The sequence below is a fragment of the Palaemon carinicauda genome, chromosome 17 (genome assembly GCF_036898095.1).
Source record: "Palaemon carinicauda isolate YSFRI2023 chromosome 17, ASM3689809v2, whole genome shotgun sequence".
Classification (NCBI taxonomy): Eukaryota; Metazoa; Arthropoda; class Malacostraca; order Decapoda; family Palaemonidae; genus Palaemon; species Palaemon carinicauda.
In genome coordinates, this window is record NC_090741.1 from 65,587,331 (window position 1) to 65,611,802 (window position 24,472).

Sequence of the window (24,472 nt, forward strand, 5' to 3'; positions counted from 1 at the left end):
GCTGCCCAGTCAGGCTGTGGATGAGTCTGGTAGGGACACTGTCATCCGTGGATCAATTTGTGTCACTAGGAAGACTACACCTCCGTCCTCTTCTATACCATCTAGCTTTTCACTGGAAAAAGGACAAGACGCTAGAAGCGGTCTCGATTCCGGTTTCCGGAAAGATAAAGTCTTGTCTGACTTGGTGAAAGGACTATATCAACCTTAGAGAGGGTCTTCCCCTGACTGTTCAGACTCCCAACCACGTTCTCTTCTCGGACGCATCGGACGTAGGCTGGGGTGCGACATTAGACGGTAGGGAATGCTCGGGATTATGGAACTCGAGTCAAAGGACAATGCATTTCAACTGCAAGGAGCTACTGGCAGTACGTCTGACCTGGAAAAGCTTCAGGTCTCTCCTTCAAGGCAAAGTGGTGGAGGTGAACTCGGACAACACCACGGCTTTGGCGTACATCTCCAAGCAAGGAGGGACCTACTCTCTGACATTGTACGAGATCGCAAGGGACCTCCTCACCTGGTCAAAAGGTCTAGACATTTCACTAGTAACGAGGTTCATCCAAGGCAACTTGAATGTCATGGCAGATTGTCTCAGTCGGAAGGGACAAATAATTCCAACAGAATGGACCCTCCACAAGGATGTATGCAAGAGACTTTGGGCCACCTGGGGCCAGCCAACCATAGATCTCTTCGCAACCTCGATGACCAAGAGGCTCCCAATATTTTGCTCACCAATCCCGGACCCAGCAGCAGTTCATATAGATGCCTTTCTACTAGATTGGTCACATCTAGATCTATATGCATTCCCTCCGTTCAAGATTGTCAACAAGGTACTGCAGAAGTTCGCCTCTCACGAAGGGACAAGGTTGACGCTAGTTGCTTCCCTCTGGCCCGCGAGAGAATGGCTCACCGAGGTACTTCGATGGCTAGTAGACGTTCCCAGAACACTTCCCCTAAGGGTGGACCTTCTACGTCAGCCACGCGTAAAGAAGGTACACCAAGGCCTCCACGCTCTTCGTCTGACTGCCTTCAGACTATCGAAAGACTCTCGAGAGCTAGAGGCTTTTCGAAGGAGGCAACCAGAGCGATTGCTAGAGCAAGGAGAACATCCACCCTTAGAGTCTACCAATCGAAGTGGGAAATCTTCCGAAACTGGTGCAAGTCAGTATCCGTATCCTCGACCAGTACCTCTGTAACTCAAATAGCTGGCTTTCTCTTATATCTGAGGAAAGAACGATCTCTTTCAGCTCCCACTATCAAGGGTTACAGAAGCATGTTGGCATCAGTCTTCCGTCACAGAGGCTTAGATCTTTACAACAATAAAGATCTACAGGACCTCCTTAAGTCTTTTGAGACAACGAAGGAGCGTCGTTTGGTTACACCTGGTTGGAATTTAGACGTGGTACTAAGATTCCTTATGTCAGACAGGTTCGAACCGCTACAATCAGCCTCCCTGAAAGATCTCACCTTTAAGACTCTTTTCCTGATATGCTTAGCCACAGCTAAAAGAGTCAGTGAGATTCATGCCTTCAGCAAGAACATCGGATTCTCATCCGAAACGACTACATGTTCTACAACTTGGTTTTCTAGCCAAACTCGAGCTGCCTTCTCGGCCTTGACCAATATCGTTCGATATTCCAAACTTATCGTATGGTTGGAAATGAACTAGAAAGAGTCTTATGTCCTGTAAGAGCTCTTAAGTTCTATTTAAAAACCTTTACGAGGCCCGTCTGAAGCTTTATGGTGTTCAGTTAAGAATCCATCTTTGCCTATGTCAAAGAATGCTTTATCCTATTTTATCAGACTGTTAATACGAGAAGCTCATTCCCATCTGAATGAGGAAGACCAAGCTTTGCTGAAGGTAAGGACACACGAAGTTAGAGCTGTCGCATCTTCCGTGGCCTTTAAACAAAATAGATCTCTGCAAAGTATAATCGATGCAACCTATTGGAAAAGCAAATCAGTGTTCGCGTCTTTTTATCTTAAGAATGTCCAGTCTCTTTACGAGAACTGCTACACTCTGGGACCATTCGTAGCAACGAGTGCAGTAGTGGGTGAGGGCTCAACCACTACAATTCCCTAATTCCATAACCTTTTTAATCTTTCTCTTGAAATGTTTTATTATTGTTTTTGGGTTGTCCGGAAGGCTAAGAAGCCTTTCGCATCCTAGTTGATTTGGCGGGTGGTCAAAGTCATTTCTTGAGAAGCGCCTAGATTAGAGGTTTTGATGAGGTCCTGTTGTATGGGTTGCAACCCTTGATACTTCAGATCCTAGGGGTCGCTCAGCATCCTAATAGGATCGCGAGGCTCCGTAAGGAAGACGTACTTAAAAAGGCAGAGTAATTGTTCAAGTCGACTTCCTTACCAGGTACTTATTTATTTTATGTTTGTTATTTTGAATAACTGCTAAAATGAAATACAAAATACTTAGCTCATAATAAGGTTAACATGTAATGCTGGTCTCTACCCACCCCCCTGGGTGTGAATCAGCTATATGATCACCGGCTAAGTTTAATATTGAAAAATGTTATTTTTATTAATAAAATAAATTTTTGAATATACTTACCCGGTGATCATATATTAAAGGACCCTCCCTTCCTCCCCAATAGAGACCCAGTGGACCGAGGAGAAAATTGGTTCTTTGTTGACTTGGAGTACTAAGTACCTGCTCGACAGATGGCGCTGTTGATGTACACCCCCACCTGCATAGCGATCGCTGGCGTATTTTGACCGTAGGTTTTTCTGTCGAGCAACAGAGTTGCAGCTATATGATCACCGGGTAAGTATATTCAAAAATTTATTTTATTAATAAAAATAACATTTCACTCACTTGTGTTTTTCACTTTTTAATATACTGCTGTAATCAGAATTTAATCTTTAATATACAGCTCTCTTTGACAAAGTTTTCACTACTTCTCTATCACTTTCATCTCGGTTCACCTTCCTGTTCTTACTGTTGGCATATAATCGACAGGTGTTTTAACTTTACCATCACGGGGATAGGATTCTTTCTTAATAACTTTATTTTACCAATTGACAAGTCTTTTTTCACTCTGTCTACAGCCTGTCAATTACTAGGACACCACACCCGGTCTGGTGTCTCAAATAAACAATTCACCCGGGTGATGGATATAGGAGTCACAGGCTACCAGCCTCTTCTGTTCATTGTTCCTACATTTGAAAACAGAATTATGTGAACAGATAAATGAAAGGCAAATATACGTAAGATTTGAATTTTACAAAACAGAAAACTACAACTACTATATTGGCTTTTTTCCTGAAATAGCCCCCTTAGCTCTTTGCACTATCAACTTGGTCAGAGCCATTGAAAATGTACTTTGACAACAAAAATATCATGAGTGAAATGCACTTTTCACAAAGGTTTATTGAATCACATTATTTCTTATTATACAATTTTCAATATTAATCTTACCCGATGATCATGTAGCTGTCAACTCTGTTGCCCGACAGAAATCTACGGTCGGGATACGCCAGCGATCGCTATACAGGTGGGGGTGTACACAACAGCGCCATCTGTGAGTAGGTACTCAAGTACTTCTTGTCAACAAGAACTCAATTTTTCCTCTGTCGTGCCACCGGCAAGACATACTAATACGCCGTCCCTAACTGGATTTGTTTTCACAACTTTTTGGTGAAGTACACTATTCCAGTTTTGAGCTTTCGCTATGCAGGGGTTTTATCTTCATTTCAAAACTTGAACTCGTTTTGGATAGATTTAATTATGGTGACGAAGAGAGTATGGACTCTCTTTCACTTTTAAATGGCCGACCCTTTCCTTAGACGGAAGTGTTGGTGTCGAAGAGAGTATAGACTCTCTTTCACTTTTTATGACCGACCCTTCCCTTAGACGGAAGTGTGTTTAGGTTTTTGGTAATTTTGCTTATCAAAGTTATAGATTTATTTTATATCTCTCCGCCAATTATAGGCCTCTTCGATTAACTTTCCATTTATTATAAACTTATAAAAATTAATTGTTATGTTTGTTTATATGCGACCTTTCCTAATAGTAGGCGGTCCTTACTTGGAACCGAAGTTAATTAACATTGAGCCCGTCATATCGTATTTCCTGTTAAGAATTTATGCTATTTTAATTTTTATGTTTTTGAAAGAATTTCTTTGATAGTCTCGTACTGTTTTCAAAGATGAACTAACGTTTAGTTTTGTCTCCGCAGTTGTTGACGTTCAGAACGTTCAACATGCGCTCTATCGTTACGATAGAGAGAGAGTATTTCACGGTTTCACGTTGCAGTAAGAGTAAACCGATTCTAGCGTTTCGTTCATTCTTTCTTAGCTTTAATGGTTTTAATTCTAATTAAGAAACTTTTTATTTGGGAAACCTTTCAGTTTTTTTCCTTTAACAAATAATATGTTTTAACGATATATAATTGGGCTCATCTCTCAGGTTCTAAGTCAAGAGAGAGAGAGAGAGAGATAGAGACGGAGGGAGAGAGAGGAGGATAAACGTTTCGTTCAAGCGGGTAACGTTGTTCTCGTTTTTTTTTTTTTTTTTTTTTTTTTTTTTTTTTTTTTTTTTTTTACTCTTCTCCCTAGTCGCTATAGGGGAAGAAGGTAAAACGTTTCTAGAGTTTTATTCTTGTTCCCAGGCTTTATGCGGTGAGAGATTTTAAACGTATTTTATTTGATCTAGTGTTTAGTCTCTTTTCCAGCCACTGAATTCTTTATCTTTCATTATGTTTTTCTGTTACATTGTAAAACTGTTTTCGCAATTACTACCTTTTAATGAAGGATAGGATTGCGTGTTTCAGGTACAAATCACTTAAAGTTTCGAGTTCAGTGAAATAAGTGCAAACAGAAAATCAAAAGTGATAAAGTGATATGCGCAAAGTGTTACAGTGTTGCGTTCGAGGGTTCGTTTGTTCGTGCCAGTTGTTCACCTTGTCCGATACCTCTTACAAGCTCCCAAGCCCAGGGGAGAAGTAATGTCGAAGGACTTATGGGTTCCACAGGCTTGATATACGAACAGACGTTTCCCTCCGTGGTTTCGGGTGTATCTACACACGTTGCCGACGTGATCACCCCACCCACACAAAGACGAGAGAGCCCATTTATTCCTCGTCTGCGGAAGAGGTTTCTCGCAGAAACCATGGACCAAATCTTGCAGCTTTTAAGTGCAAGTCGGTCCCTTCCGCGCAAGTCCAACGGCCTAGGTGTAGCCACTGGGTCAGTTCGGACTCGCTCCAGTCATCCGACGACTGCACACCTCCCAAGAGAGGCAAGGTGGTACCGCAACAGGCAGTAACTCCGTCTGTTGCCGCACCAGCTGTTTTAGACCCTCAGTCACAACGGACAGTAGCTCCGTTTGTTGTTGTCTTTCATAGACCCTAGTGGTCCATGCTGCAGACTATGCAGTCTCAGCTTGCGGCATTCATGCAGGAGTATCATGCTGAGAAGGTTAACACTGCACCTGTTAACCTACAACCCGCCGAGGTTGTGCGCTCAGCAGATACTGCGGCTGCCTGCTCCCACACTCCACCTGTGAGAGCTCCACCACCGATGCGCAGTCCACCCTGCCAGACGCATGTTCTTGCTGCTCCATCCGGACATGCGTGAGCTTCCGCATCAGCAGTGGGAAGGTGCTGTAGAGCTGCCGGGTTCCAGCACTATGCGGCTTTCTCCGCAACCCATGCAGCATGCTCCGCATACCATACAGCATGCTCCGCATACCATACAGCATGCTCCGCAACCCACCGCAGCCCCTCCCACGCTCCAGCACTCTGCTTTTGTTGTTGCCAGCTCCCACACTCCGACTGCGGAGAAGGTTGACGTTGCACCCGTGGGCCTACACCTCCCACGGTTGTGCGCCCGGCATGGCTTCCTGCTCTCACACTCTTGTTGTGAGAGCTCCTCCACCCATGCACAGTCAACCCTGCCAGATGTATGATGACTCCCACACACAGAGCACTCCGTTGCCGTGCGTGAGCTACCACAAGCTGCCGTGTTTTGACACGGTGTGTCAGCCTCCGCAACACACTGTGGTTACCGCCACTCGCCCGCAGCTAACTAGTCAGTCAGGAGTTGAGGCTTCCCCACACAACTTTGGTTGTTGCCATCTCACAGACTGTCAAACAGTTACATGACGTTGCCTTCTGGTCTGCTACTTATACACCAGTGCTGTATGTCCTCACGCTCCTGTTGTGGTTGACAGTTCAGTTTTTGACAGTTCACAGAATGTCAAGCAGTTTCATAACGTTGCCTTCTGGTCTGCTGCTTTTGCACCAGTGAAACCCTCACTGAGAGAACCTAGCTTTTCTCGGATATGGTTCCTGTAGATGAGAAAGTGCTGTTCTCCCTCCTTCTGATATTCCCTTGAGGACTCTGTCATTTGGAGAGGAGCCTTAAGCTGCTTAGCCTCCTATGGACTTTAATTTAAGCATAACATGCTTCCAGGGAGGGTAAATGGTTCCGCTTCAGTCGCTAACCCCGTCTGTTGCCACACCTGCTCCCATAGACCTTGGGCTTTGTTGCAAGACATGCAGTCCAAGCTTAGTCCTTGATAGAGGATTTTTTACGGAGAAGAACCTTCTTGCCAACGACCTTCCTACCGGTTGGTTGTACGCCCTGTTGACGCTGAGGTATCCTACTCACGTCCGCCAGTTGAGATGGTTCCTCCACCGGTGCGACCCAGTGTGGGTTGCCAGTCGCACGTTGACGTTAAGCTACTCTCGGAGGTGGTTGTGGACGTTCAGTGTTTCACTGGGAAGACGTTCAACAACCAGCAGGGTGACTTGTTGTGACGCAGTGCGGCAACCTCAGCAACCCGATAAGGGGTTGTCTGTACTACCCAGACAGTCTAGACAGTTTCGGGTTGTCGCTGTACTTCCTCGCATCCCCATGGTTGACAGTTCACAGACTGTGCAGCAGTACCATGATCTTGTGTCCGGCTCCGTCACGCATCCACCAGTGCGACCGGATTCAGCGAGTCAGACGTTGCCCACTCCGTTGCCGTTTCCTCATCAGTTTCGGATGAGGAACCCTCTGATGAGGACATGGCTGAACAAGAAGATCAATCCCCAGCCCTGCTATCCATCCAGAAGATGCTGAAGAAGGAATACGGCCCTGTCAGGCTGTGGATGAGTCTGGTTAGGACACTGTCATCCGTGGTTCAATTGGTGTCACTTGGAAGACTTCACCTCCGTCCTCTTCGGTTTCTTCTAGCTCTTCACTGGAAAAGGACGAGATGCTAGAAGCGGTCTCGATCCCGGTTTCCGGAAGATAAGTCTGGTCTAACCTGAGGAAAGGACTTTATCAACCTTTTATAGGGTCTTCCCCTGACTGTTCAGACCCCCAACCACGTTCTCTTCTCAGACGCATCGGACGTAGGCTGGGGTGCGACCTTAGGCGGTAGGGAATGCTCGGGATTATGGAACTCGAGTCAAAGGACAATGCATTTTGACTGCAAGAAGCTTCTGGCAGTACGTCTGACCTGGAAAAGCTTCAGGTCTCTCCTTCTAGACAAATTAATGGAGGTCAACACGGACAACTCCCTGCTTTGATGTTCATCTCCTAGCAAGGAGGGACCTACTCTCTGACATGGTGCGAGTTCGCTAGTGACCTCCTCTCCTGTTCAACAGGTCTAGACTTTTCACTAGTAACAAATTTCTTCCAAGGCAACTTGGATGTCTTAGCAGTTTGTCTCAGTAGGAAGGGACAATAATTCCAACATATTGGACCCTCCACAGAGATGTATGCAAGAGACTTTGGGTCACCTGGGGCCAGCCAACCATAGATCTCTTCGCACCTCGATGTCCAAGAGGCTCTCAATACTTTGCTCACCTATCCCGGACCCAGCAGTGGTTCTTTTAGATGCCTTTCTACTAGATTAGTCTCATCTAGATCTATATGCATTCCCTCCGTTCTAGATTGTCAACAAGGTACTGCAGAAGTTCGCCTCTCACGATGGGACAAAGTTGACACTAGTTGCTTCCCTCTGGCCCGCGAGAGAATAACTTACCGAGGTACTTCGATGGCTAGTAGACGTTCCCAGAACTCTTCCCCTAAGGGTGGACCTGCTACGTCTGCCACGCGTAAGAAGGTACTCCAAGGCCTCCACGCTCTTCGTCTCACTGCCTTCAGAGTATCGAAGGACTCTCGAGAACTAGAGGTTTTTCGAAGGAGGCAACCAGAGCGATTGTTAGAGCAAGGAGAACATCCACCCTTAGAGTCTACCAATCGAAGTGGGAAATCTTCCTAAACTGGTGCAAGTCAGTATCCGTATCCTCGACCAGTACCTCTGTAACTCATATAGCTGACTTCCTCTTATATCTGAGGAAAGAGCGATCTCTTTCAGCTCCCACTTTCAAGGGTTACAGAAGCATGTTGGCATCAGTCTTCCGTCACAGAGGCTTAGATCTTTCCAACAATAAAGATCTACAGGACCTCCTTAAGTCTTTTGAGACCACGAAGGAGCGTCGTTTGGTTACACCTGGTTGGAATTTAGACGTGGTTCTAAGATTCCTTATGTTAGACAGGTTCGAACCACTTCAATCAGCCTCCCTGAAAGATCTCACCTTTAAGACTCTTTTCCTGATATGCTTAACCACAGCTAAAAGAGTCAGTGAGATTCATGCCTTCAGCAAGAACATCGGATTTTCATCCGAAACGGCTACATGTTCTACATCTTGGTTTTCTAGCCAAACACGAGCTGCCTTCTCGGCCTTGACCATATCGTTCGTTATTCCAAACTTATCGTATGGTTGGAAATAAACTAGAAAGAGTATTATGTCCTGTAAGAGCTCTTAAGTTCTATTTTAAAAACCTTTACGGGGCTCGTCTGAAGCTTTATGGTGTTCAGTTAAGAATTCATCTTTGCCTTTGTCAGAGAATTCTTTATCCTATTATTTTCAGACTGTTAATACGAGAAGCTCATTCCCTTCTGAATGAGGAAGACCAAGCTTGGCTGAAGGTAAGGACACACGAAGTTAGAGCTGTCACAACTTCCGTGACCTTTTAATAAAATAGATCTCTGCAAAATATTTTCGACGCAACCTTTTGGAAAAGCTAATCAGTGTTCGCGTCTTTTATCTTAAGAATGTCCAGTCTCTTTACGAGAACTGCTACACTCTGGGACCATTCGTAGCAACGAGTGCAGTAGTGGTGGGGGCTCCACCACTACAATTCCCTAATTCCAGAACCTTTTTAATCTTTCTCTTGAAATATTTCTGGGTTGTCCGGAAGGCTAAGAAGCCTTCCGCATCCTGGTTGATTTGGCGGGTGGTCAAATTCTTTCTTGAGAAGCGCCTGGATTAGAGGTTGTGATGAGGTCCTTTAGTATGGGTTGCAGCCCTTCATACTTCAGCACCTAGGAGTCGCTCAGCATCCTAAGAGGATCGCTAGGCTCAGTAAGGAAGACGTACTTAAAAAAAAAGCAGAGTAATGGTTCAAGTCGACTTCCTTACCAGGTACTTATTTATTTTATGTTTGTTATTTTTGAATAACGGCTAAAATAAGATACGGGATACTTAGCTTCTTTGTTAACATGTATGCTGGTCTCCACCCACCACCCTGGGTGTGAATCAGCTACATGATCATCGGGTAAGATTAATATTGAAAAATGTTATTTTCATTAGTAAAATAAATTTTTGAATATACTTACCCGATGATCATGAATTTAAGGACCCGCCCTTCCTCCCCATAGAGAACCAGTGGACCGAGGAGAAAATTGAGTTCTTGTTGACAAGAAGTACTTGAGTACCTACTCACAGATGGCGCTGTTGTGTACACCCCCACCTGTATAGCGATCGCTGGCGTATCCCGACCGTAGATTTCTGTCGGGCAACAGAGTTGACAGCTACATGATCATCGGGTAAGTATATTCAAAAATTTATTTTACTAATGAAAATAACATTTCACAAAGGGAATGCTGATGATGAACTTTCAGAAACATTTCCCGTGTACGCTCCTTGCATAGTTGCTAAAAAAGCCAGGCAAAAACATCTTAATGCACAGTAATAAGCAAACAATCTTGGGGAGCTCTGATCACTTCTAAACGACTGTAGAAACTGAGGAGACAGAGAATGTCACGGCAGTTACTACTTACTGCTAGAATGATTCATCCTTTGCTAGGGTATGTGTTTATTGAAGAGAAGGAAATGGGAAACTTAAAAAATCTTATGGGTAAAGGTCGAGTAAACTGAACTTTTAGAGAAAAAGCAATATGAATATCAGGTGAGTATAGAAATAAGAAATTTTATCAATAAAATTCTGTTTTACCTTCTACAACTCTAATTATTATTAAAATTTGTCTGAAGTTGTAATGCAAGATATCTTATACAGTATATTGATATATACAAGAATTAATTTTTATGTTAGAGGATGAAATTTTCCCTTCATTTTTCATTATACATTTGAATAATGTCATTCTTTGTAATTTGTTATTGGTTTAAGCATTAAAACTTAGCTACCTCACTAAAAGTACCCAAACATACTCTATGTGATACTTGCTCTTTTTCCTGTGAATTTCTATATTTTCCTACCATTTATATATGAAATATATATATAATAATATTTTGAGTCTTACATGATTATACTTTTTCTTCACAGCCCTGGTTGGACAACAAGCACACTGTATTTGGCCGTGTAATTCGTGGGATGGAAGTTGTGCAGAATATTTCAAATGTTAAATGTAACCCGAAAACTGACAAGCCATATGATGACATAAGTATCCTGAATGTGTCTGTCAAATAATGGCTTTTCATTGTTTTACGAGTAAATTTTTTAACGTATTTGGAGTTTTTGTGTTATTCATTTTACTGAAACGAGAAAGATGGATTTGTGGTCTTTTGTTCAAGTGTGAAGAAAAAATAATTTTGGTAAGGATAAAGAATATTTTTCATCGTAATCAAAAAGTATTAAATTTTGTACTTCCAATCAGTATAACACATGTTCACATTGATATATGAAATTCTCTGTTTATAAAAGTAATGTACAGTATGCTCTTTTAAAGAGGCAATGAAAATATTTTCTGTGTAAGATTTATCACTTATAATCACTACTGGTAATATTGTGCAATATCACCAAGTTCATATTAACCCTTTTACCCCCAAGGTAAGGTTAAATTTCGAACACCTTTTGCTATATATATTTTTTTTTTAAATTGCTCTAACAGGCTTAATTTTTGTCATAGAGAGGTCAGGTTGGTCTCATTCTTTTGGAAAATGCCTGAGGTTTCTCATAAAATTATAAAAAATATGCAAAATCATGTTAATAACAGTGTTTTGCAAGAACGTACCGGTACGTCTTTTGGGGGTGAAAGGGATAAAGCATTGCGTTACTTACATCACAGACATGTTGACTGAAAGGATAGTTGGCAAAATTACCACATTGGCTATCAGCCAAACTTGAATAACTTCACTCTCATTTTATTGACTCCTGGGAGAACTGTGCCTGAGTACACCCTGCTTTTAAAGTGGTCCATATGAAATCTACCAGAAGAGACTTTCATAGGGCTTGACCTCTCATTTTAGTCTTCTATTCGGGTTTACACATTGTTCCAGATCAATAGGTATTAAACATGGAGCTTTGAATCATGTGGGTTTGTCTTTGCTTTGTGTGTTGTACTGATAATGAAGACAGTAGAGGTAGAGTACTATTAATAATGTTTTGTAGATTTCAGTTTTGCATTAGAACCAGTTCCTTTATCCATAGTCTAAAAAAATTTAGATATTATAAGAGGAGGATGATGTCTCGTTATGAATGCTATACATCTTCTTATCCTAAGTTGTAACTGTAAATGTTAGTGGCAAGTGTTTTTGACTTCAAACTTATTTCCAGTAACCTTTATGAAATGCCTTTTCATGGCTTATGTGGCTTTTTGAGACCTTAATTTCACTGTTCATTGTCTCTTTCCCATAATTTCACTGTTCATTACCTCATGAAAAAGAGAAATAGTAGTGTGTACGGAATATATGATGCATTAAGTTATCATCATCCAGAGGTAATTCAAGTACGCTTGATTTAAACCCAAAATATATTGTCATCTTGTTTTCCTGCATTGGACATCCTAATCAACTTGTGTTGAGAAATTCTGTCTTTTCTCATTAAGGGTGCCATTGTTGATGCTCATGCAAGAGTTGCTACAACTTTTGAATTATGAAAAATTTGTCAGTGGATAAGGCTTTGTATGAAGTCAAGGAAGTTTTTCTATTTAAGTTCTATAGTTTTTGCTATGGATATTATTTGTTAAACTGCTATTTGGCTTTACACAATTATTTTGTTTACTTTTTATAATTTTATATTCTAAGTAATTATTTATTTGAACGTGCTTTCTTGTAGTTACTAACTTGTTAATAGCTGTTTGAACAATCCTTATTTTTGTTTGGCATTTAATTCAGCTTACTTTGTGCTCATCTAGTTTAAACTATGATCTTCCCCTTGAACATTTACATTAACTTTGGTTTGATCGATATGGTTATAAGAGACAGAGAATGGCATGTGCCTTCTGAAGGTGACCAGGCACTAGTTGCTTATCAATGTCATTGGTACATTGGTGGAAGGTGAGTTACTAAGATTATGATTTGAAGTTAAGATTCATGAAAATCAACCCAATTTGACTATTACTAAAATTTATTTCTACCGTACCGTACAGTAAGGCTCCAATATACGAACATCAAACTTATGGATTGCCCCCAGTACAAATGCATGCAAAAATAGTAATTAGAAAAGTGAAATACAAAAAATTAAGAATTATGGCTCAATTTCAAATCATATTGATAAGTGGTAGGTTAATTCACCACTCTAATGCTTGGTGGTGTGCTGAATGGTATCCTTGTTTGTTGATATCTGCCCCAGTCACATGTCTGGTCTTTCAACAAATGGTTGTGCCTATTCAAGACTAAGCAGTTATTTCTCTGTGTAGAAATCGTAAACTTATAAACTATTGTCAGTCAAGATGTCTGGTAGCAGGCACAATGTTAGTGATGATATCTCCGGTGTTGCTAAGAAACGGCATGTAATAGGAATGGAAACAATAATCAAAATATGGAGAGATTGGAAAAATAATAGATAGTAACCCATCGTCTCTTGCCATTAGATGTCAGAACCCCATATGCAAACTGTGCTCCCTTGCAAGGTAAGATTACCTATTAAACATTTGTTTATTCATCAAGTTTAACATTTTCTTTTAATCTGACTTCTAGGTAATTTTCTTCATTGATACAGTTACATATGTTAGTTCGATATTGTATTTATAAAGAAAACCACATAGTTTAGCTTAACAGCATATGCATAAAATATCCATATAAATGCTGCAAGAATGTGTAATAATGCTAGAAAAAACTAAATGATTGGTCTTTAAATGAAATGAAATGCAATGCAAATCAATCACATTTTGATAGCATATTACAGAATACGAAGAAATAGCTGTACATAGTGTGGCTGTTATTTATGTTGATTTGTATACAGTATGTAGATACTTCTTAGAGTTAGGGAGATCAGTTGACTGACACCCCCCCCCCCCTGGCCAAGGAAATTTTTATTGATATAATTGGAAGAAAGTTCATGAAATATGGAATACTAATTTAATTAATATCTGAATACAAGAATTCTTGTTACAGTCATAACATAGCTAGCAATAACAGGATCAACTGAATTAAGGTTTAAAGGTGTCTTGTATGGAAGAGGCAAGGGACAGTGACAGTGCCTTAAAGACTGACCATATATACATATAATCAGCACCCTAGCCCCCTCTCCATCCAAGCTAGGAACAGAGAGGGCCAGCCAATGACTGCTGATAGCTCAGGAGGTAGACTTATAGGCTCCCACAAACCCCCCATCCTTAGCTCACAAAGGTGGTCAGGTGCAGACACTACAAGAAATTATCAAGCTGGAGCAGGACTCAAATCCCAGTCTGGAAAATCGCCAGGCAGGAATGTTTTCAATAAGCTACCATAGGTGGGTTGCAAGATGTCTAGCCCCATATTATGTTGGACTGCTGTACTTTCCAGCTTCTGAACACATTCTCGGAATGCAGCCGGTCCGTATGGTGGAGATATACTGTACAGTACTTACCTTTAAGTCGTGATTAATTTTACCCCCTTCCTCCCTGCTTTTCATGAATTTTAACATGAATTCATTAATTTAAGTTTTTGTAGGCTCGAAGAAATCTTGTAAGGAAGTTCCAAATTCCAGAGGCTGACTAGGAATCCAACAAAAGAACTTAAGAAAAAGCTAAGATACATACATACATACATATACCAAGGCACTTCCCCCAATTTTGGGGGGTAGCCGACATCAACAAATGAAACAAAACAAAAAGGGGACCTCTACTCTCTACGTTCCTCCAGCCTAACAAGGGACTCAACTGTGAATGCCATAAGGGGTACCACCCACCTGTATACTATCACCAGGTTGTATAGCTTAGGGTATATGTATAGCAACATTAAAACCCATAAGGCCAACAATTTCCTTTGCCACATCTTCAGCCAGATTCCTACCCTTAGTTACTACTTCGACAAATGACTTGACCAATGTCTCACTCCGTCCGTTCCCAATTGCCTCTGCTTCAAATTATCTTTAGAAATATCCCTTCAGAAGGTGTCATCACTTCCAAGGGAGTGGAGTCCATATTTTTTAAAGTTCTGATCCTGAAAACATTAATATAGTGACATAACTGAACACCCTCTATGTACCCTAATGGAAATCTGCATGAAGAGGCCCCCCCCTTTCCACCCACCGAGGCCTAATGTACACACACATAGACGGATTTGCGGTAGATTCACTCCTTGAAGTCCTCTGCTCATTGATCATATTGCTAATGGTAAGCTCCCATTCCTTGATGCGCTTGTAACCCAAGGCAACCAACACCTACTAACATTCATGTATACAAAACTCATGAACTTGAGACTGCTTTAATAGCAACATTGGATACCCTTACTGCTACAAAAAGTGTACAATTGATACCCATGTAAAACATGCCATGTCTCATTGTTTAACATGGAACTTTATCCATTTTGAACTTAACCATGTTTCCCAAATGCTCATCAATAATATATACTCTAATAAAGAAGTAAGCAGATAAATTAGAAATGCATGGACCACTGGTATGGAAATAGATGCCCTTCAGTACCTCAAGGAGATAATAAGATCAAATTATTTTATAAGGCATTGATGCAGAAACAGCACAGAGAAGATGAGCATACCTAAGTGATATTACTGAAAAGGTCACAGCAACCAAGCTACAGGAAATTACCTCCATCACTGACTACAAAAGCAAGAAAACAACTAACTTGGTTATGAAGAATAACCCAGCCCCTTCAGTTCAAGACCACCTCAAGAGCTGCTACGTATACTATACCATTTAAAATGCCCTGACTTTGGATGCCTCGGCAAATATATTGGCATCACCAAGCCTCCCCAAGCATCCATCTTGTTATAATCAAGAAGGAGCTATTAAAATCCACATGCACAATGCACACAATACCAAAATCTCTTGTATCTTCTTAGTTGAAGTAATCAACAAAGACTCTGGCCAGCACCGCCTGAGAATCCTAGAGGCATTACATATCATCATAAAAACGACTGGCTTAAACATCTCCCAGGAGTCAATCTTACTCCCAATGATCATCAGGAGAAATCCCAGTATTACTACTACTGGAGATGATTGCAGACTATAAGAAACTTGATTGATGTAGATGCTGCCTTTTGGAGAGCTTAAGCAGTGTCCTTGAAGCACAATAATTTTTCCCAGCGATCAGTGCGCCCCTGCTGCCAACCGACACCACCCTATATGATGATCAGAGAGACTAAACACACATGACCATCAATGCTGAATAGTGGCTTTTCGAGACAGATCAGCCAATCAGTACTCGCTACTGGCCTAACCTTACCATCAATGTTGTCCGACAAAAACGAGCCACCTCAACTTTACTCACAGTTCACTCATGGACTCTTGCGTGACCATACTATTCAGCAAAGGGATGAAAATTTTGCATCGTAAAAGACTACCAAAAAAAGAGATCACCATCTCTTCCCATTCCATGGACTACCATAAATATTACGTGAATTTACCAACTCGTAAAATACCATCTTTACCCCCTTAAAGTTTTAGTAGGCTGTCGACACACATAAAAATTGTCAGAATTATAGAGAAAACTCTGTACAAGAATAATGCTATGATGCAACCATAACCTTCAACAATATGTGCTTAAAAGAGGGTCTTTTTCCTGTAAGTTAAGCTGATACACAGGTCAATGGCAGTATGCTTGCTCAAATCATGCACATCTTGCCGACATAAATAGGAAGGTGATTATGAGGTCTAGAAGTTGAAGCCTTCAAGTTAATAACTTATTTTAAGGTAAGTATTGAAATAATTTATATGGTGTTATTAATTCTTTTTTCTCTTGTATAAGATACTTAGCCAACTCTTATATGGAAGGATATTATGGATGTTGAGAACAATTAAAGGAAAAGAATTTGTGTAGTCTGTTTGGTGCAAGGAGAGTAAACATTTAACAAATACAGATATTCATAGGCTAGCAAAGATGAAAGGAGAAATATATGGATTTGGTTTTAGTTGTTTTGGTCATAGGGAAAGAAGGGTATATAGTAGGTTAGGAAAAGCATGTGTAATTTGGAAATATTAGGTAGGTGGTGAAAAGGCAGAGAGAGCTGGGGATATGCCAAGAAAAAAGCATTGAAAAGGGAGTGTTTATTATTTCCATAGAGAAAGAATGCATGTTTTAAAGTGGGAAATTACATGTCACGGTGTATGTAGAGGGGCTCAGTATGCTGCTGTTACACTTGTGTAGGTTTATGAATTACAGTGTTGCAGATGTGTGTGCACTAGGGTCATTTATTAATTAAAAGTGTGTATAGTGCTGTGATGTGTGTGGTTTTTTTTTATTATTTATAGACACCTTTTATAAGGAGTACCAACTTGATGTTAAAAGAAGGAAAAAATCTAGATTTCTGACGTATGAGTCAATGTCATGAACTGAACATGTAGATGTTTGTGGAAAATGAGAGGAAGCAATCCTCATTGAGGCCTCTTTGGTAGTTACCTGCCACTGATGAGGTAATGAAGAATTCAAGCTTGTTTTGAATCACAGAGAATGACAATGAAAAACAACCATATGTATCTATGAATTAGAAAGAGTGCAGAGGACAAGCATTTGATTACTTGTTTCAAGCATTTTATTGGTACCAGATGAGTTGGTGAGACTACCTTATAGATTACTTTACTTTGATGGCTGCTTTTCCGGTCCCATACAGCAGGGGAACCCCACTCTATAGGACCTCCACTGCCGTTTTACCTTGTTCGTTCAGAGTATTTAACGTTTCATATCACGTATTGTTCATTTACTGTTAAATCGCCACTTTCAAAAGACTCATGAAATAAGAAAGTCTTCAGTTTCCTCTTGAAAGTCTTAATGTCTTCAATGATTCGAATGTTTCATGGGAGCTTATTATATAGTCTCAGGGCTGCATTTTTAAAGGCTCTGGAGCCTAATGTAGAAAAATCTAGGTTCCAACAGGTTGAAGTCATCTGTAACTATTCGCTTGTCAACACGATTTGTTGGCTGCGTAATATGTAGCAATTCTCTTAAGTATTTTGGACGCCCGGTTCTGATAACTTGGTGGGTTATTGTACATATTTTGAATTTAATTTCGCTTTAATCGGCAGCCAGTGTAAATCGATTAGTATAGGGGTGATCTTTTCTCTAGGTGGGACACCTTTTTTCAATATTAAACTTACCCGATAATCATGTAGCTGTCAACTCCGTTGCCTGACAGAATTCTACGGAAGGGATACGCCAGCGATCGCTATACAAGAGGGGGGTGTACTCACAAGCGCCACCTGTGGCCAGGTACTGCAGTACTTCTTGTTGACACCACCTCAATTTTTCCTCTGTCGTGCTTCCGGCAAGACGTTCATGGATACGCTTATAATTTTGGAGTCTTGTTCACGGTTTTTGGTGAAGTATTGCTCTAAGATTTCAGCTTTCGCTATTCAGGAAGTTTTATTATTAGCTTAGCTAGCTTTTGGAATTAATTTGATTAATTATGGTGACGAAGAGAGTATGAACTCTCTTTCACCTTTAAATGGCCGACCCTTCCCTTAGACGGAAGTGTTGGTGTCTAAGAGAGTATAGACTCTCTTTCTTAATTTTGCTTAACAAAAGTTATAGATTTATTTTATATCTCTCCGCCTTTTATAGGCCTCTTCGATTAACTTCCTTTTTTATAAACTTATTAAAATTAATTTTTATATTTGTTTATATTCGACCTTTCCTAATAGTAGGCGGTCTCTTCTTGTACCGAAGTTAATTAACATTGAGCCCGTCATTTCGGTTTTACCTGTTAACATATTATGTTATTTTAATGTTTTTGAAAGAATTTCTTTGATAGTCTCGTACTGTTTTCAAAGTTGAACTAACGTTTTGTTTTGTCTCTGCAGTTGTTGACGTTCAGAACGTTCAACTTGCGCTCTATCGTTACGATAGAGAGAGAATTTTCACGGTGTCACGTTGCAGTAAGAGTAACCGTTTCTAACGTTTTGTTCATTCTTTCTTAGCTTAATGGTTTTAATTCTAATAAAGGAACTTTTTATTTGGGAAATATTTCAGTTTTTTTCCTTTAACAATAATATGTTTTAACGATATATATGATTGGGCTCTTCTCTCAGGTTCTAAGTAGAGAGAGAGAGAGAGAGAGAGATAGAGACGGAGGGAGAGAGAGAGAGAGATAGAGACGGAGGGAGAGAGAGCTGGATAAACGTTTCGTTCAAGCGAGTAACGTTGTTATCGTTTTTGCTCTTCTCCCTAGTCTCTTTAGGGGAAGAAGGTAAACGTTTCTAGAGTTTTATTCTTGTTCTCAAGCTTTATGCGGTGAGAGATTTTAAACGTAGTTTATTTGATCTAGTGTTTAGTCTCTTTCCAGCCACTGAATTATTTATCTTTCATTAGATTTTTCTGTTACATTGTAATTCTGTTTTCGCAATTACTAACTTTTAAGGAAGGATAGAATTGCGTGTTTCAGGTACAAACCACTTAAAGTTTCGAGTTCAGTGAAATAAGTGCAAACAGAAAATCAAAAGTGATAAGTGATTAGCGCAAAGTGTGTCAGTGTTGTGCGTGAGGGTACTTCTGTGCGTGCCAGTCGTCCTCCCAGTCCGGGACCTCTTGCAAGCTCCCAAGCCCAGGGGAGAAGCAATGTCGAAGGGCAAAAGGGTTCGGCAGGCCTTGATCGGCGCACAGAAGTATCCTCGGTGGTTGCGGGCGTGTCTTACAGAGACCGTCACTCCCACCCGCAGACGATTGAGCCCTTATTTTGCTCGTCTGCAGAAGAAATTTCGGGGAGAAAACGCTGGACTCAGGTCTCAAGACCTCTTAAACGTAAAGTCCAGACCTCTAGAGTTCAACAACCCGGATGCAGTCATTGGGTTAGCTCTGACTCTCCGCAGTCATCAGGTGACTGCACACCTCCTAAGAGAGGTAAGGCGATGCCTCAACAGACCTCATCTTCTGTTAAGGCTTTGCCTCAACAGACCTTATCGTCTGTTGCTCCCAAGATGACTTTGCTGCAGTCCATGCAGTCGCAGCTTGCGGTCTTAATGCGTGTGTTTCAGGCTGAGAAGGTTACACCTCCTCCTGCGAGCGCTCCGCCTCACCGCAGTCCAGTCTGCCAGGCGTACGAAGTTGAGGTTCCTCAAGCTACCTTACCGCGTTCGGAGTTGCCAGTTACCAGCGTTGTGCAGCAACCTCAACCTTCCTTAAGGCAACCTCAACAATGGGAGCAGGAGTCTTATGCCTTGAGGCAAGATTTTCTTGCAGTTAGACCATCTTTGAGGCTACAACCTTTTGAGGTACGACAACCTCTACCATCCTTGAGGCAGCCACCTCTGCTCTCGCAGCTGCTACCTCAACTTTCCTCAAGGCGAGAGCCTCAACTCTTGAGGCTAGCTCCTCAGGAACCTCAACTCGTGAGACAGGAACTGCGTTCTGCGCAGCCGCTACCTCAACTCTCGCAGCTCACACCTCAAGAACCTCAACTCGTGAGTCAAGAGCCTCTCTCTGCGCAGCCACCTCAACCCTTGAGGCAAGCGCAACTCTTGAGGCAGGAACCTCATGCTATGAGTCAGCCACCTCAACGCATGCATCTGCCACTTTCTCCTCAACTTGAGCCTCTTCCCATTCAACTTTGAAATAACAAATGACAATAATAACACCTCATTACTTTCATAACTTGCATTTGTTATCATATACATGTATGCCTACACAAACATTATGATAATGGAGGTTATTCGTATTACTTAAATAAAAAAATATATATGTTTTCCTTGCAATATATTTTTAACAAATCGCAAATATGGCAAAATATCTTCAAAACAAAAATGAATCATGAGTTATGAATGTAATGTAAATATTATGTTGATATTAAAACCCCATGCATCATGCATGAAGTAATGCAGTGTTGCCAACAGGGCGAGTTTCCCTGTCCTGAGGTGAAGTAGATTATAGATCGTATATTTAGTGCAGCTTAATTCTACGATTATCATGCCGGCTATCAAATTCATCAACAAAACAGTCTAAATCAATTCCCTCGGCACGTGCACTTTCAATGGACAGTAATGCGATATTACTCAATCTAGCACTGGTCATGGAATTTCTGAGAAATGTTACACGCCATGCAACATGCTCTGCTTCTCTTACAGCATGCTCTACATACAGCATGATCTGTATACAGCATGCTCTGCATACAGCATGCTCTGCATACCTTACCGCATGCTTCTCAGTCACACATCTTTGGTTGTTGCCAACTCACTAGACTGTCAAGCAGTTTCATAACGTTGCCTTCTAGTCTGCTGCTTTTGCACCAGTGAAACCCTCACTGAGAGAACTTAGCTTTTCTCGGATATGGTCCCTGTAGATGAGAAAGTGCTTTTCTCCCTCCTTCTGATATTCCCTTGAGGACTCTGTCATTTGGAGAGGAGCCTTTAGCTGCGTAGCCTCCTATGGACTTTTATTTAAGCATAACATGCTTCCAGGGAAGGTAATGGTTCCACTTCAGTCGCTAACCCCGTCTGTTACCACACCTGCTCCCATAGACCTTGAGCTGTGTTGCAAGACATGCAGTCCAAGCTTAGTCCTTGTTAGAGGATTTTTTTTTTTTGTTTACGGAGTCAGTGTGTCACTGGGAAGACGTTCAACAACCAGCAGAAGTGACTTGTTGTGACGCAGTGCGGCAACCTCAGCAACCCGATAAGGAGTTGTCTGTATGACCCAGACAGTCTAGACAGCTTCGGGTTGTCACTGTACTTCCTCGCTTCCCCATGGTTGACAGTTCACAGACTGTGCAGCAGTACCATGATCTTGTGTCCGGCTCCGTCAGACGACTGGCTTTTAAGAGCTCCCACAAGTCGTCGCTGTCTGGAGATTCTCAGATGGACTATGGATCTGACCAAGGAACTGGGCCTCCTGGTCAATTTTGAGGAGTCTCAGCTCGTCCCATCCCAGACCATTGTCTACCTGGGTATGGATCTTCAGAGTCGAGCTTTTCGGGCTTTTCCGTCGGCCCCAAGGATCTTCCAAGCCCTAGAATGCTTCCAGAGCATGCTGAGAAGGAACCGATGCTCAGTCAGGTAGTGGATGAGTCTAACAGGGATACTTTCATCGCTGGCCCTGTTCATCGTGTTAGGGAGACTCCACCTCCCCCCCCTTCAGTATCATCTAGCTGCTCACTGGATAAAGGACATGACGCTAGAGACGGTCTCAGTTCCTGTTTCCGAAGAGAGAAGGTCTTCTCTCGCGTGGTGTAAGAACAGCTTTCTTCTCAAGGAAGTCTACATTTGGCTGTTCAGAAACCCGACCGCCGTCTCCTCTCGGACGCATCAGACACGGGCTGGAGTGCGACTTTGGACGGACAGGAATGCTCGGGAACATGGAATCAGGAGCAAAGGACACTTCACATCAATTGCAAGGAGTTGTTGGCGGTTCTTCTGGCCTTGATAAACTTCAAGTCCCTCCAGCTTAACAAGGTGGTGGAGGTGGACTCTGACAACACCACAGCCCTGGCTTACATCTTCAAGCAGGGAGGGACTCTTTCGTGGAAGTTGTTCTAGATCGCAAGGGACCTCCTCATCTGGTCAAAAGATCGAAAGCTCACGCTGGTAACGAGGTTCATTCAGGGCGGTATGAATGTCATGGCAGATCGCCTCAGCCGGAAGGGTCAGGTCATCCCCACAGAGTGGACCCTTCACAAGAGTGTTTGCAGCAGACTTTGGGCCCTGTGGGGTCAGCCAACCATAGATCTGTTCGCTACCTCGATAACCTAGAGACTCCTGTTGTATTGTTCTCCGATTCCAGACCCAGCAGCAGTTCACGTGGATGCTTTTCTGCTGGATTGGTCCCATCTCGACCTGTATGCATTCCCGCCGTTCAAGATTGTCAACAGGGTACTTCAGAAGTTCTCCTCTCGCAAAGGGACACGGCTGACGTGGGTTGGCTCCGCTCTGGCCCGCGAGAGAATGGTTCATAGAGGTACTGCAATGGCTGGTCGACATTCCCAGGACTCTTCCTCTAGGAGTGAACCTTCTACGTCAACCTCACGTAAAGAAGGTACACCCAAACCTCCACGCTCTTCGTCTGACTGCCTTCAGACTTTCGGAAGACTCTCAAGAGCTAGGGGCCTTTCGAAGGAGGCAGCCAGAGCGATTGCCAGAGCAAGGAGAACATCCACTCTCAGAATCTATCAGTCTCAAGGGGAAGTCTTCCGTAGCTGGTACAAGAGCAATGCAGTTTCCTCAACCAGTACCACTGTAACCCAGATTGCTGACTTCCTGTTACATCTAAGGAAAGTAAGATCCCTTTCAGCTCCTACGATCAAGGGTTACAGAAGTATGTTGGCAGCGGTTTTCCGCCACAGAGGCTTGGATCTTTCCACCAACAAAGATCTACAGGACCTCCCTAGGTCTTTTGAGACCTCAAAGGAACGTCGGTTGTCCACTCCAGGCTGGAATCTAGACGTGGTCCTAAGGTTCCTTATGTCATCAAGATTTGAACCTCTCCAATCAGCCTCTTTTTAGGACCTCACATTAAAAACTCTTTTCCTCGTATGCTTGACAACAGCTAAAAGAGTAAGTGAGATCCACGCCTTCAGCAGGATCATTGTTTTCACATCTGAAACGGCTACATGTTCCTTGCAGCTCGGTTTTTGCTAAACGAGCTTCCTTCACGTCCTTGGCCTAAGTCGTTCGAGATCCCAAGCCTGTCCAACTTGGTGGGGAATGAACTGGAGAGAGTACTTTGCCCAGTTAGAGCTCTTAGGTACTATCTAAAAAGGTCTTAACCTTTACGAGGACAATCAGAAGCCTTATGGTGTGCTATCAAGAAACCTTCTTTTCCAAGTTCTAAGAACTCAGTTTCTTACTATTCAGGCTTCTGATTAGGGAAGCACATTCTCATCTGAAGGAAGAAGACCTTGCTTTGCTGAAGGTAAGGACACATGAAGTGGGAGCTGTGGCTACTTCAGTGGCCTTCAAACAGAACCGTTCTCTGCAGAGTGTTATGGATGCAACCTATTGGAGAAGCAAGTCAGTGTTCGCATCATTCTATCTCAAAGATGTCCAGTCTCTTTTCGAGTACTGCTACACCCTGGGACCATTCGTAGCAACGAATGCAGTAGTAGGCGAGGGCTCAGCCACTACATTCCCATAATCCCATAACCTTTTAACCTTTCTCTTGAATACTTTTTATGGGTTGTACGGTCGGCTAAGAAGCCTTCCACATCCTTGTTGATTTGGCGGGTGGTCAATTCTTTCTTGAGAAGCGCCGAGGTTAAAGGTTGTGATGAGGTCCTTTAGTATGGGTTGCAGCCCTTGATACTTCAGCACCTTAGAGTTGTTCAGCCTCCTAAGAGGAACGCTGCGCTCAGTAAGGAAGACGAACTTATTTAAGGCAGAGTAATGGCTCAAGTCGACTTCCTTACCAGGTACTTGTAATTTCATTGTTATTTTGAATAACTGATAATATGAAATACGGGATACTTAGCTTCTTGATATACATGTACACTGGTTTTCACCCACCTCCCTGGGTGTGAATCAGCTACATGATTATCGGGTAAGTTTAATATTGAAAAATGTTATTTTCATTAGTAAAATAAATTTTTGAATATACTTACCCGATAATCATGATTTAATTGACCCACCCTTCCTCCCCATAGAACCAGTGGACCGAGGAAAAATTGAGGTGGTGTCAACAAGAAGTACTGCAGTACCTGGCCACAGGTGGCGCTTGTGAGTACACCCCCCTCTTGTATAGCGATCGCTGGCGTATCCCTTCCGTAGAATTCTGTCGGGCAACGGAGTTGACAGCTACATGATTATCGGGTAAGTATATTCAAAAATTTATTTTACTAATGAAAATAACATTTATCAGTCTTGCTCCTCTGTTTATTATGTTTTGTAATTTCTCAAGTTGCACTTTTGGTAAATTGTAATAGA

At 42.1% G+C, this 24,472-nt stretch overlaps 1 protein-coding gene across 2 annotated transcripts in view; it reads left to right on the forward strand.

Annotated features, from left to right (window-relative positions):
- The window catches only part of LOC137656834 (peptidylprolyl isomerase domain and WD repeat-containing protein 1-like), a 387,155-nt gene extending 376,395 nt beyond the window's left edge, over positions 1-10,760 (forward strand). For both annotated transcript variants that reach the window (XM_068391160.1, XM_068391159.1), the window contains exon 12: positions 10,579-10,760. In XM_068391160.1, coding sequence (XP_068247261.1) covers positions 10,579-10,722 — 144 coding nt within the window. In that variant the 3' untranslated portion in view covers positions 10,723-10,760. The remainder of the gene's footprint in view (positions 1-10,578) is intronic.
- The last annotated feature ends 13,712 nt before the right edge of the window (positions 10,761-24,472 follow it).